This window comes from Chiloscyllium plagiosum, chromosome 9, assembly GCF_004010195.1.
Source record: "Chiloscyllium plagiosum isolate BGI_BamShark_2017 chromosome 9, ASM401019v2, whole genome shotgun sequence".
NCBI lineage: Eukaryota > Metazoa > Chordata > Chondrichthyes > Orectolobiformes > Hemiscylliidae > Chiloscyllium > Chiloscyllium plagiosum.
In genome coordinates, this window is record NC_057718.1 from 2,015,339 (window position 1) to 2,030,511 (window position 15,173).

The 15,173-nt window shown below is 45.7% G+C and overlaps 1 protein-coding gene across 1 annotated transcript; it reads left to right on the forward strand.

Annotated features, from left to right (window-relative positions):
- The first annotated feature begins 2,306 nt into the window (after positions 1–2,306).
- On the forward strand, positions 2,307–15,013 carry LOC122553190. Its single transcript, XM_043696786.1, has 8 exons — positions 2,307–2,414; positions 4,502–4,855; positions 7,095–7,439; positions 7,565–7,693; positions 7,917–7,990; positions 12,561–12,602; positions 12,701–12,743; positions 14,694–15,013. The coding sequence occupies exons 1-7, from the start codon at positions 2,354–2,356 to the stop codon at positions 12,737–12,739; spliced, it is 1,044 nt and encodes a 347-aa protein (XP_043552721.1). The 5' UTR covers positions 2,307–2,353; the 3' UTR covers positions 12,740–12,743; positions 14,694–15,013.
- The last annotated feature ends 160 nt before the right edge of the window (positions 15,014–15,173 follow it).

Genomic DNA, 15,173 nt, shown 5'->3' on the forward strand with positions numbered 1-15,173 from the left:
AAACTGCAGAATTGGGCTGAGTGGTGGCAAATGGAGTTCAATGTAGCTAAATGTGAGGTGATGCACTTTGGTAAGAATAACAGGAAGGCAGAGTACTGGGTCAATGGAAAGATTCTTGGTAGTGTGGATGTGCAGAGGGATCTTGGAGTCCATGTACATAGGTCCCTGAAAGTTGCCACCCAGGTGGATAGTGCTGTGTTAGGTTTCATTCGTAGAGGGACTGAGTTCCGGAACCGCAATATCATGCTGCAACTATACAAAACGCTAGTGCGGCTACACTTGGAATATTGTGTGCAGTTCTGGTCGCTATATTTCAGGATGGATGTGGAAGCATTGGAAAAGATGCAGAGGAGATTTACCAGGATGTTGCCTGGTCTGGAAGGAAGGTCTTATGAGGAAAGGCAGAGAGACTTGGGTCTGTTCTCATTGGAAAGAAGAAGGCTAAGAGGGGATTTGATAGAGACATACAAGATAATCAGAGGATTAGATAGGGTAGACAGTGAAAGACATTTTCCTAGGATGATGATGTCAGCTTGTACAAGGGGGCATAACTACAAATTGAGGGGTGATTGATTTACGACTGATGCCAGAGGCAATTTCTTTACTCAGAGAGTGGTAAGGGTGTGGAATGCCCTACCTGCTAATGTAGTCAACTCAGCCACATTAGGGAGATTTAAACAATCCTTGGATAAGCACATGGATGATGATAGGATACTGTAGGGGGACGAGCTGAGAATAGTTCACAGGTCAGCACAACATCGCGGGCCGAAGGGCCTGTTCTGCGCTGTATTGTTCTGTGTTCTAAGGCTTTTCCTGCCCCTCCTAGCTGTCCGCAGACCATTCTTCAGTTCCTTCCTGGCTACCTTGCAACCCTCTAGCCCTGTCTCATCCTTGCCTCCTCAACCTTAAGTAAACATCCTTCTTCTTCTTGACGAGATGTTCCACATCCCTTGTTACCCAAGGTTCCTTCACCCTACCATCCCTTCCTTGCCTCAGTGGGACAAACCCAGCACTATCAGCAGGTGCTCCATAAACAGCCTCCACATTTCTGTCCTGCACTTCCCTGAGAATATCTGCTCCCAATTTACACTGCACAGGTCCTGCCTAATAGCATTGTAATTTCACCACTCACCACGCCCCCCCCACAAAAGAATTAAATACTTTCCCATACTGTCTGCTCCTATCTCTCTCCATACCGATTGTAAAGGTCAGGGAGTTGTGATCACTATCACCGAAACTACCACCGAGAGATCTGACACCTGGCCTCGTTCATTGCCAACCACCAAATCCAATCTGACCTCCCCTCTAATTGGCCTATCTACAGATTGAGTCAGGAATCCTTCCTGGACACACCTGACAAAGTCTGCTCCATCCAAACTATCTGAACTAAGGAGGTTCTGATCAATATTAGAGAAATTGAAGTCACCCATTACAACAACCCTGTTACTCCTGCACCTTTCCAAAATCTGCCTCCCAATCTGCTCCTCCATGTCTCTGTTGTTGTTGTTGGGCGGGGTTGGGGGGCAGTAGAAACCTCCCAATAAAGTGCCTGTTCCTTTCCTGTTTCTGCCTTCCATCCACACTGACTCTGTAGACAAACCCTCCTCGACGACCTCCCTTTCTGCAGCTGGGATACTATCCCTGATTAGCAATGCCACTCCCATCTCTTTTATACCTCCCTCGTCGTTCCTTTTGAAACATCTAAACCCTGGAACATCCCCCCATTCCTGCCCCTGTGATATCCAAGTGTCTGTAATGGCCACATCATCATCGTCCCAAGTACTGACCCATACTTTAAGTTCATTACCCTTATTCCTGATACTTCTTGCATTAAAATAGACACACTACAACCTATCACACTGACTGCACCTTTGCCCCATCAACTGTCTATCCTTCCTCACAGACTCTCTGCATGCTGTATCTACCTGTTCACTTCCTATTCCATCATCTGATCCACAGCTCCAGTTCTATCCCCCTGCCAAACTAATTTAAACCCTCCCAAAATCTGCCATCCTTAACCAGTATGGCCTACCATTGACTCCAGACCCACAGCGATGTGGTTGACCCTGAACTGCCCTTGGAAAACAGCTAAGCAAAATGTCACGTGGAGGCCCAGTGAGGGGTGAGTAAAACTTATCCCCCATTCCTTTGTAGGACATAAAGAAATGCAGAGAGCCAAAAGCAAGACTTGGCCATTTATCTACAATGTGTGAATCTCTATTTTTAGCTAATCTTTTCATAAGTGGACCGCCCATTTTTCTAATCTTCTTCCTGTGTGTTGGAAAAGGACAGCGAGAGACAGCACACATTGTGCGGAAGAGCGCAAAGTGAATTTTGGAAAAGTAAAGTAAACATGTTTGCAATTTTTCACCCATGGCTTGCAGGTCTAGTTCTGGGCCTCTACTCTTCAATGGGTAAGTACACCTTCACTACACAATCCTCAAACTGGGCTCAGCTTTGCTTATTTCAACTCACAAGCAGAAAGTGAGGATTGCAGATGCTGGAGAGTCAGAGTCGAAAAGCACAGCAGGTCAGGCAGCATCCGAGGAGCAGGAGAGTCAGCATTTCAGGCATAAGCCCTTCATCAGGAATGTCCAGCGCCCCACTTTTCTACTTATTACATCCCCACTTATCGAGGTGTCTTTTGTAGTCTGATCATTGTGTTTAAAGGATTAAGATTGCTTTGACCTCAAGGGAGAATGCAGCATCAGGTACCACACTGAGCCAGGAGAGTCAGTGAGGCCTGCCCTGGTGTGCAGTAGGTATCTACTCAATGACAAGGTACACGCAGCTGTATGGCACCATCATCCACACGCTCTCCTCCAAAACACTCACACTCATATCAGTGTGAGCAGGGGGTGTGAACACAGAGGGTGAGCTGTCAGTGTGAACACGAGGTGTGAGCAGGGGATGTGAGCAGGAGGGGTATGCTGGTTGGGGAATGGATGAATGATGGGGTTTGCTGATTGGTGATTGGATTAGTGATGACGTTAGCTGGTTGGGGAATGAATGAATGATGGCATCTGCTGGTTGGTGATTGGATGAGTGATGGGGTACTCTTGTTGGGGTATCAATGAATGATGAGGTACACTGATTGGTGACTGATGGATGAGTGATGAGGTTAGCTGGTTGGGGAATGGATGAATGATGGTGTATGCTGATTGGTAATTGGATCAGTGATGACGTTAGCTGATTGGGGAATGGATGAATGATGGGGTATGCTGGTTGGTGATTGGATGAGTGATGAGGTTAGCTGGTTGGGGAATGGATGAATGATGGGGTATGCTGGTTGGTGATTGGATCAGTGATGACGTTAGCTGGTTGGGGAATGGATGAATGATGGGGTATTCTGGAAGCTATAAACTGGCCATCACTGATTGTCGGGGATGTTAAACATCCTTGTCTCCTCCTCCTCCAACCCAACACGGATTGGGTAAAACTATTAATCTGGAGCCCTGGGCTAGTCCTCCCAAAATCAGGGATAAAATCTCACTGTGGCAGCTGGGGCAATTTAAAAATCTGTAAAAGATTCAATAATGGTGAACGTGACAATGTTGTAGAAATCCTCCTGAATTCAAAACCCTAATCCTGGGTCACTCATGTCCTTTAGGGAAGGAATCTGCCATTCTTACCTGGTCTGGCCTACACGTGACTCCAGACCCACAGCTATGTTGGCGACTCTAACTGCCCTCTCACATGACCCAGAAGGGGCATTAAGTATTGGCTTTGTCCATGATGCCGACACCCTGGATGGGAAAATGAAATGTAGCTGAGATCCTGCACGTTCAGGTCCTGTTACTGTCCTGTCAGGGTGGAGTCAGTACTCAGCAATGAGCTGGACAGAGAATGGTATTTACTGGGAACCAGGACAGGATGAACTCTTCAAACAGAGCAGTAAGAGCTGGAGAAACTCAGCAGGTCTGACAGCTTCTGGGACGGGGGAAAGAAAGAGTTAATGGTTCCAGGCTGGTTTGACACTTTCTTCAGAATTCAAGATCATTTGATCTTCACAGTCCTTTCAATGACAATCCCAGAATGTCACAGCTGCAGGGATCAATGGATTCATTCTGACAAACACATGGGGTGTAAGGTTGGGAGGGGGTTGGGAAGGAGGTGGTGAACAAAGTAATTTCGCAATTTAAAATGTAACTGACAACAGGAACGGTTGAAATCTTTGATCCTCTGAACAACCTTGCCGAGCTCCAGGTGAAATTACTTTATGATGTTGTCCATCTTGGGGTCAGAGTCTGGGGATGTAGCTTGTGTTTGTCCCACTCAGAGTAGAGTGGTCTTGCCCTGATTTGAGCTCAGAGACCTGGAGGAACCCCCTGGAAATGAGCCCAAGCTTTGTCTGTCAGAGCTGGTGGGATGTCAATCTCCTGAATCCAGAATGTGCTGAGCAGCTGTAACCAGGTTCACTGTGTGGGGTCCCAGCAATACTGCGGCTATCCACCTTGGGCTTCTCAGCTTTTCTGGTCTAATGTTTATTTCCTGTGCGCAGGTCCTGAGGCACATCCCATTCTCGCTCAGTTCCCAAAAAATGTGAAGATACCAGAGGGTGGAACTGTGCAGATTCAGTGCCGTTTGGAGAGAAGCTTCAGAAATAACACAGTGGAAAATTACACTGTCCACTGGTACCACCCTGGAAACAAGACACGTACCTTATTGACTCATTATGTTAATGGAGTTACTTACCGATCGAGAGAATTCTCTGAACGGTTTCAGCTTTCCAGGAATGTGTCCAGTAACAGCTACATTCTGACCATCAGAGAGCTGCAGCTCAATGACACCAATACCTACATCTGTGGGATTTGGGGGAACGTCTTTGGGAAAGGGACTTGGCTGAATGTGACCAGTAAGTACTTATAACATTATGTAAATTTTCTCTCAAATAATGTCATCACATAATTAATTCTTTGCAATGGTGGCTCACAGACGCCTGGCTTTTGGAAATCTGAGCAGTAAAGTACAGAATGGTACAGATTTCAGTACAAACCAGGGAACAGGAGGGCAAACTCTCTGCTGGTTAGAGTCATATCTGACTCAAAGGAAGAGGGTTGTGGTTGTGGAAGGTCAGTCATTTCTGCTCCAGGACATCTCTGCAGGAGTTCCTCAGGGAGTGTTCTAGGTCCATCTTCAGCTGCTTCATCAATGACCTTCCCTCCACCATAAGGTCAGAAGTGGGGATGTTCGCTGATGATTGCACAATGTTCAGCACCATTTGTGACTCCTCAGATATTGAAGCAGTCCGTGTCTGTGGTCATGAGAGATTGAAGAACAGTTTGTTCCCCTCTGTTATCAAATTTATGAACAAACCTTTCAAGTGTTAATGTTGATGTCTGTCTCTGCAACTTCTCTGCAGCTGTAACACTGTATTCTGCACTCTGTTCTGTTACCCTGAGGTACTTAGTAAGGTATGATCTATCTGTGGAGCACACACAACAATACTTTTCACTGTATTTCAGTGCAGGTGACAAGAAAACATCATTCAGTGTCCCAATCCAACAGCCCCTGGACAATATCCAGGCTTGGGCTGACAAGTTGCAAGTAACATTCGTGACACATAAATACCAGGTTGTGACTATCATCAATAACAGACAATCTAACCACCACCCCTTGATATTCAATGGTGTTTCTGTCACTGAATCCCCCACTATCGACATCCTGGGGGTCATCATTGACCAGAAACTCAACTGGACTCACCACATTAACTGTGGCTACAAGAGCAGGTCAGTGGCTGGGAATATTGTATTGAGTAACTCACCTCCTGACTCCCCAGAGCCTGTCCACCACCTACAAAGCACAAGTCAGGAGTTTGATGAAATACTCCCCACTTGGAGAAAGTGAGGACTGCAGATGCTGGAGATCAGAGTCAAGAGTATTGTGCTGGAAAAGCACAGCAGGTCAGGCAGCATTCGAGAGCAGGAGAATAGACTCTGAGTTTTGGGCATTAAGGTGGTAAAAACAATGACTGCAGATGCTGGAAACCAGATTCTGGATCAGTGGTGCTGGAAGAGCACAGCAGTTCAGGCAGCATCCAAGGAGCTTCGAAATCAACGTTTCGGGCAAAAGCCCTTCATCAGGCTTTTGCCCGAAACGTCGATTTCAAAGCTCCTTGGATGCTGCCTGAACTGCTGTGCTCTTCCAGCACCACTAATCCAGTTTTGGGCATTAAGCCCTTCATCAGGAATGAATACTCCCCACTTGCCTGGATGGGGGCAGCTCCAACAACACTCAACTACCCATACCATCCAGGACAAAGCAGCCGCTTGATTGGCACCTCACCCTCAAGCATCCACTTCCTCCACCACCGACGCTCAGTAGCAGCAGTGTGTACTATCTACAAGATGCACTGCAGAAATTCACCAAAGATCCTCAGACAGCACCTTCCAAACCCATAAATCACTTCCATCTAGAAGGCCAAGGACAGCTGATACATGGGAATACCACCCTCTGCAAATTCCCCTCTGGGCCACTCCCCATCCTGCCTTGGAAATATATCACCGTTCCTTCAGTGTCGCTGGGTCAGAATCCAGAAATTCTCTCCCTAAGGGCAATGTGGATTAACCCACAGCACATGGACTGCAGCGGTTCAAGAAAGCAGCTCACCCCCACCTTCCCAAGGGGCAACTAGGGACAGGCAATAAATGCTGGGCCCAGCCAGAGACACCCTAATTCCTGGAATCCATTGAAAGAAAAACCTAATTTCAAAAACTCATTACTGTTTTCAATCCCATCCTGACCTCACTCTTCCCCATCTCTGATCTCCACCATCCGTATGGATAAATTAACATCCACATTCTCTTAATTCTGGACCCTTAAGCATCCCCAATTGTCACTTCTTTCCATTGGCAGCTGGTCCAAACCTTGTTTTGTAAAGTTCCTGTGGTCTTCCTATGGACACTTTGTATATAGCACCATTCATAATACCAAGAAGTTGTTGTTGATCTGACTCAGTAACAAACCAACACAGCTAGATCAGACTTCTCTCAATGTTCAGCAGCTGTCTTGTTGACACTGACCCTTTGAAAACTGACAATACTGACCTTTAGACCAGATTCTAACTTCAGTGATGGTTTTTTTCCCCCTAAAAGGTGCAAATGTCCCAGTCCTTCTCCAGTGTCCGAGCCTGGAACATGTCACTGAGGGTCACACTGTCCGGTTACAGTGCACCGTGAGGAATGCTACTGTGACACACACTGATGTTCACTGGTACCGGGAACAACCAGGGAATAACACAGAGTGGGTTTTAATACATGATGTGAGGAACAACACACAATGGAGCCCAGGATTTACTGAGCGATTCCAGTCTTCCAGACACCCCTCCAATAACAGCTTCATTCTGACCATCACAAATGTGCAGCCCAGTGACACTGGGATCTATTTCTGTAAAGTGTGGGGAGACATCAGTGGGAATGGAACCCAGCTGAATGTAACAGGTAAGTCTTGTTTACACAATCTGCATCAGGCCTCACATTGTGAGAGACAGTTGGAAAATATCCAATATTTGAACTAAGTTATTGTGAAGCTGTACTTGCTCACATCCCTCTCTCTCTGTTTGCAGTTCCTGCAGTGGGAATGAACAGCGAGCTGTGGAGTGTCTGGATCAGTGTGGGGGCTGTACTGGGAATTATTCTCGTCGCTGGAGCTGCTATTTGCTTCTGTATCAGACACACTCGGAAACTGTCATCCTGTAGGTGGAAATCAATCTTTCGCTGAAACAATATTAACAAGGAATACTCTGGTTTGAATTAATGGAACAATGTATTGAAGTTAAATGATAGTAAACACAGAATCAGATACAATTTGAAATGTTTATTGCAGTCCTCCAGTGATGACTTCAGTCTGTCTGTGCATCATTGGAAAATAATTCAGAATCATTTCTTTAATTCTGCCCTCAATGCTGTCTTTTGTAGCTTCTTCCCATGGTACTGGAGAACACAGCCTGATGCTGGAATATGAAAACATTTCTGCTTTTAGAAACACAAGGGTAAGTGAAAGCAGGCTGTCAGTTTCCAGCTTTTTTATTGCTGCTGCTTCAGTGTCAAAGATGTAAGATGAACATTTTATTGACCTTTGGCATCACCTGGGTGATACCTCGCTCCTGGGTGTGAATGTCAGCTGTGAGTCTCTGCATCAGTGTGTCCAGTCTTCCCTCAGTAATGTCAGGGCTGTGCTGGGGTTTCAAACAGGCACATACCCCTGTCAACATCCTGCCAGTTACCACTGGCCAAAGACTCAACTGGACACACTGTCTCAATACTCTGACTACAAGACCAGGTCAGAGGCTTGGAATACTGCTGTGAGTAACTCCCCTCCCATCACCCCAACGCCTGTCCATATAAAGTCATATACATCTACAGCACAAAGGCAGGCCATTCAGTCCATCATATCCACACTAGTCAAAAACAACCACCTCACCGTTCTAATCCCATTGTCCAGCTCTTGGTCTGTAGCCTGGTGTGTCTCTGTATCACAAGTGCACATCTAAATACCTCTCCAATGTGATGGGGGTTTCTGCCATCCCCATCCCCACAGACAGCGAGTTCCTGATCCCTACCAATCTCTCGAGTGAAAAAGATTTTCTCACATCTGGGGAGGTGATGGCCTACTGGTGTTATCGCTTGACTCTTCAACCAGAAACCGTGAATAATGTTCTGGGGACCTCGGTTCGAACCCAGCCACGGCAGATGGTGGAATTTGAAATCTGGAATTAAGAGTCTCATGATGACCATGAAACCATTGTCAATTGTCAGAAAAGTCCATCTGGCTCGCTAATGTCCTTTAGAGAAGGAAACTGCCATCCTTATCTGGTCTGGCCTACATGTGACTCCAGACCAGTATTGTGGTTGACTTTCATCTGTCCTCTGAAATGACCTAGCAAGGCGCTCAGTTGTATCAATTGCTTGGAAATATATTCCTGTTCCTTCACAATCATTGGGCCAAAATCCTGGAATTCCCTCCCTAAGGCCATTGTGGGTCAACCCACAGCACATGGACTGCAGTGATTCAAGAAGGCAGCTCACCCCCACCTTCTCAAGGGGCAACTAGGGACGGCCTATCAATGCTGCTCCAGACAGCAACGCCCAAGTCCCACAAATGAATAAAAAAACAAAATCTCCTCAAAACCTCCTGTCCCTTACTTTAAATCTATAACCCAGTCATTAATTACTCTATCAACAGGAAAAGCTCCTTCCTGTGTACCCTATCTACCCCCGTCATAATGTTATACATCTCAGTCAGGCTGTTCTGCTCAAAGGAAAACAAACCCAGTCTTTCCAATCTCTCTTCAAAACTGAAACTCTCCAGCCCAGGCAATATCCTGGTAAATCTCCCTCTGCACCCTCTCCAGTGCTATCACATCCCTCCTACTGCATCTTACTGACCAGCGCTCTTACATTTAAGTCTCAGTCATTTCTATAAACCACAAACAGCAAGGGCCCCAACCCTATTCCCTGTGTGACTCCAGGTTTCCAGTTCCAAAGTTACCCCTCAATAATCACCCTCTGCTTCCTGCCACTCCATTAGTTATGGATCGGATATGCCAAATGTCCTTGGATCCCCATGGGCATTAACCTTCACAATAGTCTCCATGTGGGACCTTATCAAACGTCTTGCTGGAGTCCAAGCAGAGTACATCAAAAGCACTGTCCCATCCCCACACCTGGTCCCCTCTTCAATCTAGCTGGTCAGGCACGGCCTCCCCTTAATAAAACCATGATGTCTGTGCTTGATTGATCCCTGCCTCACCAAGTAAGGGTTCATTCAATCTCTCAGAATTGCTCCCCATCGGTTCCCCATCACTGAGGCTAGATTGACAAGCCTGTAGTTTCCTGATTTATCCCTTTCTCCTTCCTTGAATAATGGAACCACATTAGCTCTCCTTCAGTCCTCTGGCACTTCTCCTGTAGCCAGGCAGGAATTGCCAGTGTCCTGACTATTTTCCCCCATTGTCTCACTCAACAGCCTGGGACCCATTTCTTCCAGCTCGGAGATTTATCGACTTTTAAATCTGCCAGACCACTCAGAACCTCCCCTCTGTCTTTAATAGTGTCACTGTCCTTCTCCCTGATTACTGTACCCACACTGTTCCTCTCACTAGGTACACACAATATTCAGTTCAAACCTGACCTACATCATCTGGCTCCATGCACAAATTACTATGTGGCACTTAATGGCCCCTACTCTTTCCCTCATCTTCCACCTTGGACCCTCCAACCCTCCACTGTATCAATGTGGATTTCACCAGTTTACTCATTTCCCCTCCCCCCACACCTTATCCCAGATCCAACTTTCCAACTCGACACCATCCTCTTGACCTGTCCATCTTCTTTCTAACCTATCCATTCGACCTCCTCCCTGACCTATCACCCCCACCTTTATCTACCTATTGCATTCCCAGCTACCTTCCCTCCAGCCCCACCCTCTCCCATTTATCTCCCAGCCCCCCAGGCTCCCTCTTACATTCCTGATGAAGGTCTTACTCTCGAAAAGGTGACTCTCCTGCTCCTCGGATGCTGCCTGACCTGCTGTGCTTTTCCAGCACCACACTTTTGACTCTGATCTCCAGCATCTGCAATCCTCACTCTTTCCCACTCTTTCCATATCCCTTTTAGCTCTGTTAATCTCTTTTTCAAGTTCCCTCTAGGGATTCAGCTGTTTTGAGCTCTCAGTATCTGCCATAATCCACCTTTTTTCTGTTAACCCAAAGCTGTATATCCCTCAATGTCCATCTTCACAGGATTTAATGGTCCTACCCTTTTTGTTTACAAGATACAAGTCAGGAGTGTGCTGGAATATCCCCCTCTTGCCCTGGATGGGGGCAGCTCCAACAACACAAGAAATTTGACACCATCCAGGACAAAGCAACCTGCTTGATTGACATCACATCCTCAACCATCCACTCCCTCCACCACCTGGCTAGCTGATAGATCAATAAAGACAACGTGGCAGATGCTTAAGGGGCCATTTTAGTATACCCAGAATAATTATATTCCTACCATAAAGGACCAATACACAACCTGTAGTTAACTACACAAGTTAAGGAAAACTTCAAACTGAAGGGCAAAGCATTTAACTATACACAGGTGAGTGACAGGTTAGATCATTGACCAGAATATAATGTCAGAGAATGACTAAAAGGTTAATGAGAAGGAAGAAATTAGACTATGGGAGAAAGCTAGCTGGAAATGTAAAAATGGAGGTACAAACAGGAAAAGTGTAAACAAATGGATGTTAGTCTTCGAGACAGAGTGAGAATGTTGGCCAATAGTAGGTAAGGATATGGCAAATGAAATGGGTAAAGTTAAAACTCACACAACACCAGGTTATAGTCCAACAGGTTTATTTGGAAGCACTAGCTTTCATAGCGCTGCTCCTTCACCAGGGAGTTTGTGGGGCAGGATCACAGAACCCAGAATTTATAGTAAAAGGTCAAAGTGTCATACCAACTGATGCAATGCCATATAAGAGGTGAATTTACATTTGCAGATTTGTATTTGCAGATACATTCTATTTTGTTCAAAAAGCACAATCTGTAGGCTGTGAGTCCATGTGATATTTTATAAATTCCTACTTTGGAAATAGAACCAGTCTGGCTCCAGGTTAGGATACAGACAGACTCTAACCTCACACCTTTAATGGACTGTCTGAGAAGACGTCACTTTTTTTTAAAACCTTAAGTTGTCTCCGGACTGTGACTTGAAAGGAACTCTGGGATTTACATATTAATGAATCGAAACCTGCATCCCCATTCCAAGTGAGTAAAGACTTCACAGCCATCCAAGTTTGTTCAATACATCGCATCAGTTGTATGAATATAGATCTAATTGGTATCAACCTGGAGACCATCTGATTGGGACTTTTCATGCTAAATTCTGTGTCCTATGACTCTGCCCCACTAGCCACCTGACAAAGGAGCAGTTCTCCAAAGGATTGTGCTTCCAAATAAACCTGGTGGGCTATAACCTGGTGTTGTGTGATTTTTAACTTTGTCCACCCCAGTCCAACACTGGCTCCTCCAAATCACAAATGAAATGAAATGAACGAATATGTTGCTTGTACTTTCACCACTGGGGATACATAACTATATTCCAGCTCCAAACAGGAATCAGACTGGACTCAAACTGTTAACTGTTTCTCTCTCCACAGGAGCTACCAGACCTGCTGAGTTTCTCTAGCAATTTCTTTGTTATTTTAGATTTGGAGCATCCTCAGTATTTTGTTTTTACCTTTGTTTGATCTATTGGTGGTAATATTTATATCTGGTTAACATTTTTTGTGTCAAGTTCTTCAATACCCTTTTCTTGAAAGACTTAGTCACAATCCTCCAAATCTTCCAACCAGGTGAAAAATCAGACAAGGTTGTAATTTCTGTGATAGACTTACAAGTTGTCAACGATCACTGCAAACCAGTGAAGGGGATTGTACACGAGGCAGTGTGTAAGCTGCAGGGTCATGGCGAGATGTTGTGTTTTCTCAGTTTTACAATCTTACTGTCCCTTTGGAGTTTCCACCCTTCAGTAATTTATATCATACCATTTCATTCCATTTGGTTACAGAAATCGGATGATCTCCAAGTTGATCCCGATCAGATCTATGTGGTAAGGAACCAAAACACCAGTCAGTTCCATCATTCCAAGCAACAGTTCCGTCAAAAAATTAATTTACATTCTTGTTTTCTCTCCTTTCTGTTAATAAGAACATGCCTCACATTGTTAAACTCCTTCCTGATGGCTGACCAGGTAAGTTCCTGTTAATTCCAGGCTGCATTCATGTGTGAGCTAAGGGAATATCTTTTACATTCAATTTATAACAATGATACCTGGGCTGCAGGGGTTAGATTATGAAGAGAGATTATACAAATGAGGCCTGTTTTCTTCAGAATTTACAAGGTTAAGGGATGATCTGATCAAAGTCTTCCAGATAGTAACAGGAAAGGACAGGGTAGATAAAGATAAAATGTTTCCACTAGTTGGGGATTCTAGAACTAGGGGGATTAGGGCCAGACCATTCAGGAGAGATGTCAGGAAGCATTCCCAGACACAAAGGGTGGGAGAGGTTTGGAACTCTCTTCCACAATCAGCAGTGGATGCTGGATCAGTTGTTAATTTATCTGTCTCAGATTTAAAATTAAGAGATATGGACCAAAGGCAGGTAAATGGAGTTAGGCCACAGATCGGTGGGACAGGCTCAAGGGGCTGAATGGCCTACTCCTGCTCCTATGATGCTGCATTTTGATGGTGGTGATTCCTGTTGCTATTTGTCATGCCAAGTCTGGAGACCAGAGTACTAATAATCTGCAGGTTTTACAATGTTTGAAACCCTGGGGATATGTCTGTACAATGAAGGAAAATCTCTGTGACACATGGGTGCTGGCGTAATGTGTAAACTACTGGTGATGATGAGATGTGGACAGTCTGACATCAAAACCATAGTAAGACAGGAAATAGAGGGGGGAGGGTGGATATGGAATAAAGGAAAGTCGGTGGATTTTGAAAACAGCTGATGTGGAAGATAAACTGATCCAGGCCGGTTGGAACTTGCTGGGTGTAAATTCTGTACAGCACCAGAATGGTTAATGCCACAATAACATGGTGGCTCACTGGGAATGCGTATTTACACTGAGGGGAAAGAACAGGCTACCCTTGCTGATTGCTTGTGTTAGACCCAAAAGGCACAGACTGTACCAGCAGCGCTGTATACTGACTCAGTAGCTACTCACTTGTTATTGAAGGAGAGCCATTTCATTCCTGGGCTACATTGGTGAGAAACATTACAGGGAATGGGGTGGAGGTGATGTTGGAACCAGAGATGGGGTGATGTTGATGGGGATGGGGCACCGAAAGACAGCAAATGCACCTTATTCCGGATTTACAGATGACCCAGTGTTTCAGCGACATGGTAAACAGTGGGGAGATGGTAACGCGGCTGAGCAGGGTGTCGATTTACTGGTGAACTGGGGAGGCACATAACAGATAGAATTTAAGGCGGGGGATTGTGGTGTGAAGTGGAGATGTGGATAAATAGCAGAACTTTAAAGTGGGGGAGGCATGGGTGGGGGAGTAGGGACAGAGGAACCTGAGGCTGTTACAGGTCAACCACGGTTACTGATTCCTGCTCCACACTTTGTTCTCAACTATTCCTAGAAACTGCTCTTCACCCCCTCCCCTCTGCACCTCTCCATTTCTCCCTCCTCTCTCACTCGCGCCTCTCACCATAACTCCGACTTTCTCCCCCACCCCCTCCCCCTCCTCCCTCCATCATCCCCCATCCGTACCTCTCCACCTCTGCTTTTCTCCACCCTCCCCTCCTTTACCTCTCCATGTCTCCAGCTCTTCAGTTTGCGTGCAGTGTTGGTCTCCTTACACAAGAAAGGACACACTTTGAGACTGTAAAGGTCACAAGGGGAGAAAGCAGAAATACAGCATTGAGCGAGAGAATTGGCCATGATCAGATTGATTGGTGGAACAAGCTTGATGGGCCGAATGGCCTACTCCTGCTCCTAGTTTCTATGTTTCCACATTTCCATCTCTCCATTACCTCATCGTGCTCTCTCTTCACCATTTTACACCTGTCCCGGTGAATGTTTTGCCATGTTAAAGGGGGCTATATAAATGGAAGTTAACTTGTTTTTGAAATCAATATCCATGCAGCTCACCGGCCCTTAAATTGTTCCTATTTGTGTTGAACAGACAATGACCATGAGCTTCAATACTGCACCAATCCTGAACAGCAATTCTCCAACCACGAGAAGAATCTCCTCGGTCATTTCCCTGCTCCTCAGCAGCAGCCTGTACCTCACCAGGACTTAGGTTTATCTGTAATTGATGGACAGATTGGATCAAACACTCCTTTCCCACATTTCTGTGAATCTAATCCTAACCTGATGTCCGTGATGATCCTAAATGACTTCTCCAGACCGAGAAACAAATCCTTCAAACATACAGATCAATGCTGAGAGCCCAGTGAGAGTCACCACAATCATTTCTGGGCATTATACCCTCTGGAAGCACCCTGGAGTGGGTGTGGGGTGGCAGGGTGGGGGTGGGGGGGTGGGGTGGGGCTGAAGATTCACCAGAGTAATGACAGCATGACAAGGATAAATTATGAGGATAGGTTCTGTAAATCAGGTCTGTATTCCTTTGAGTTGGAATGGTTGAGGGGGTGATTTG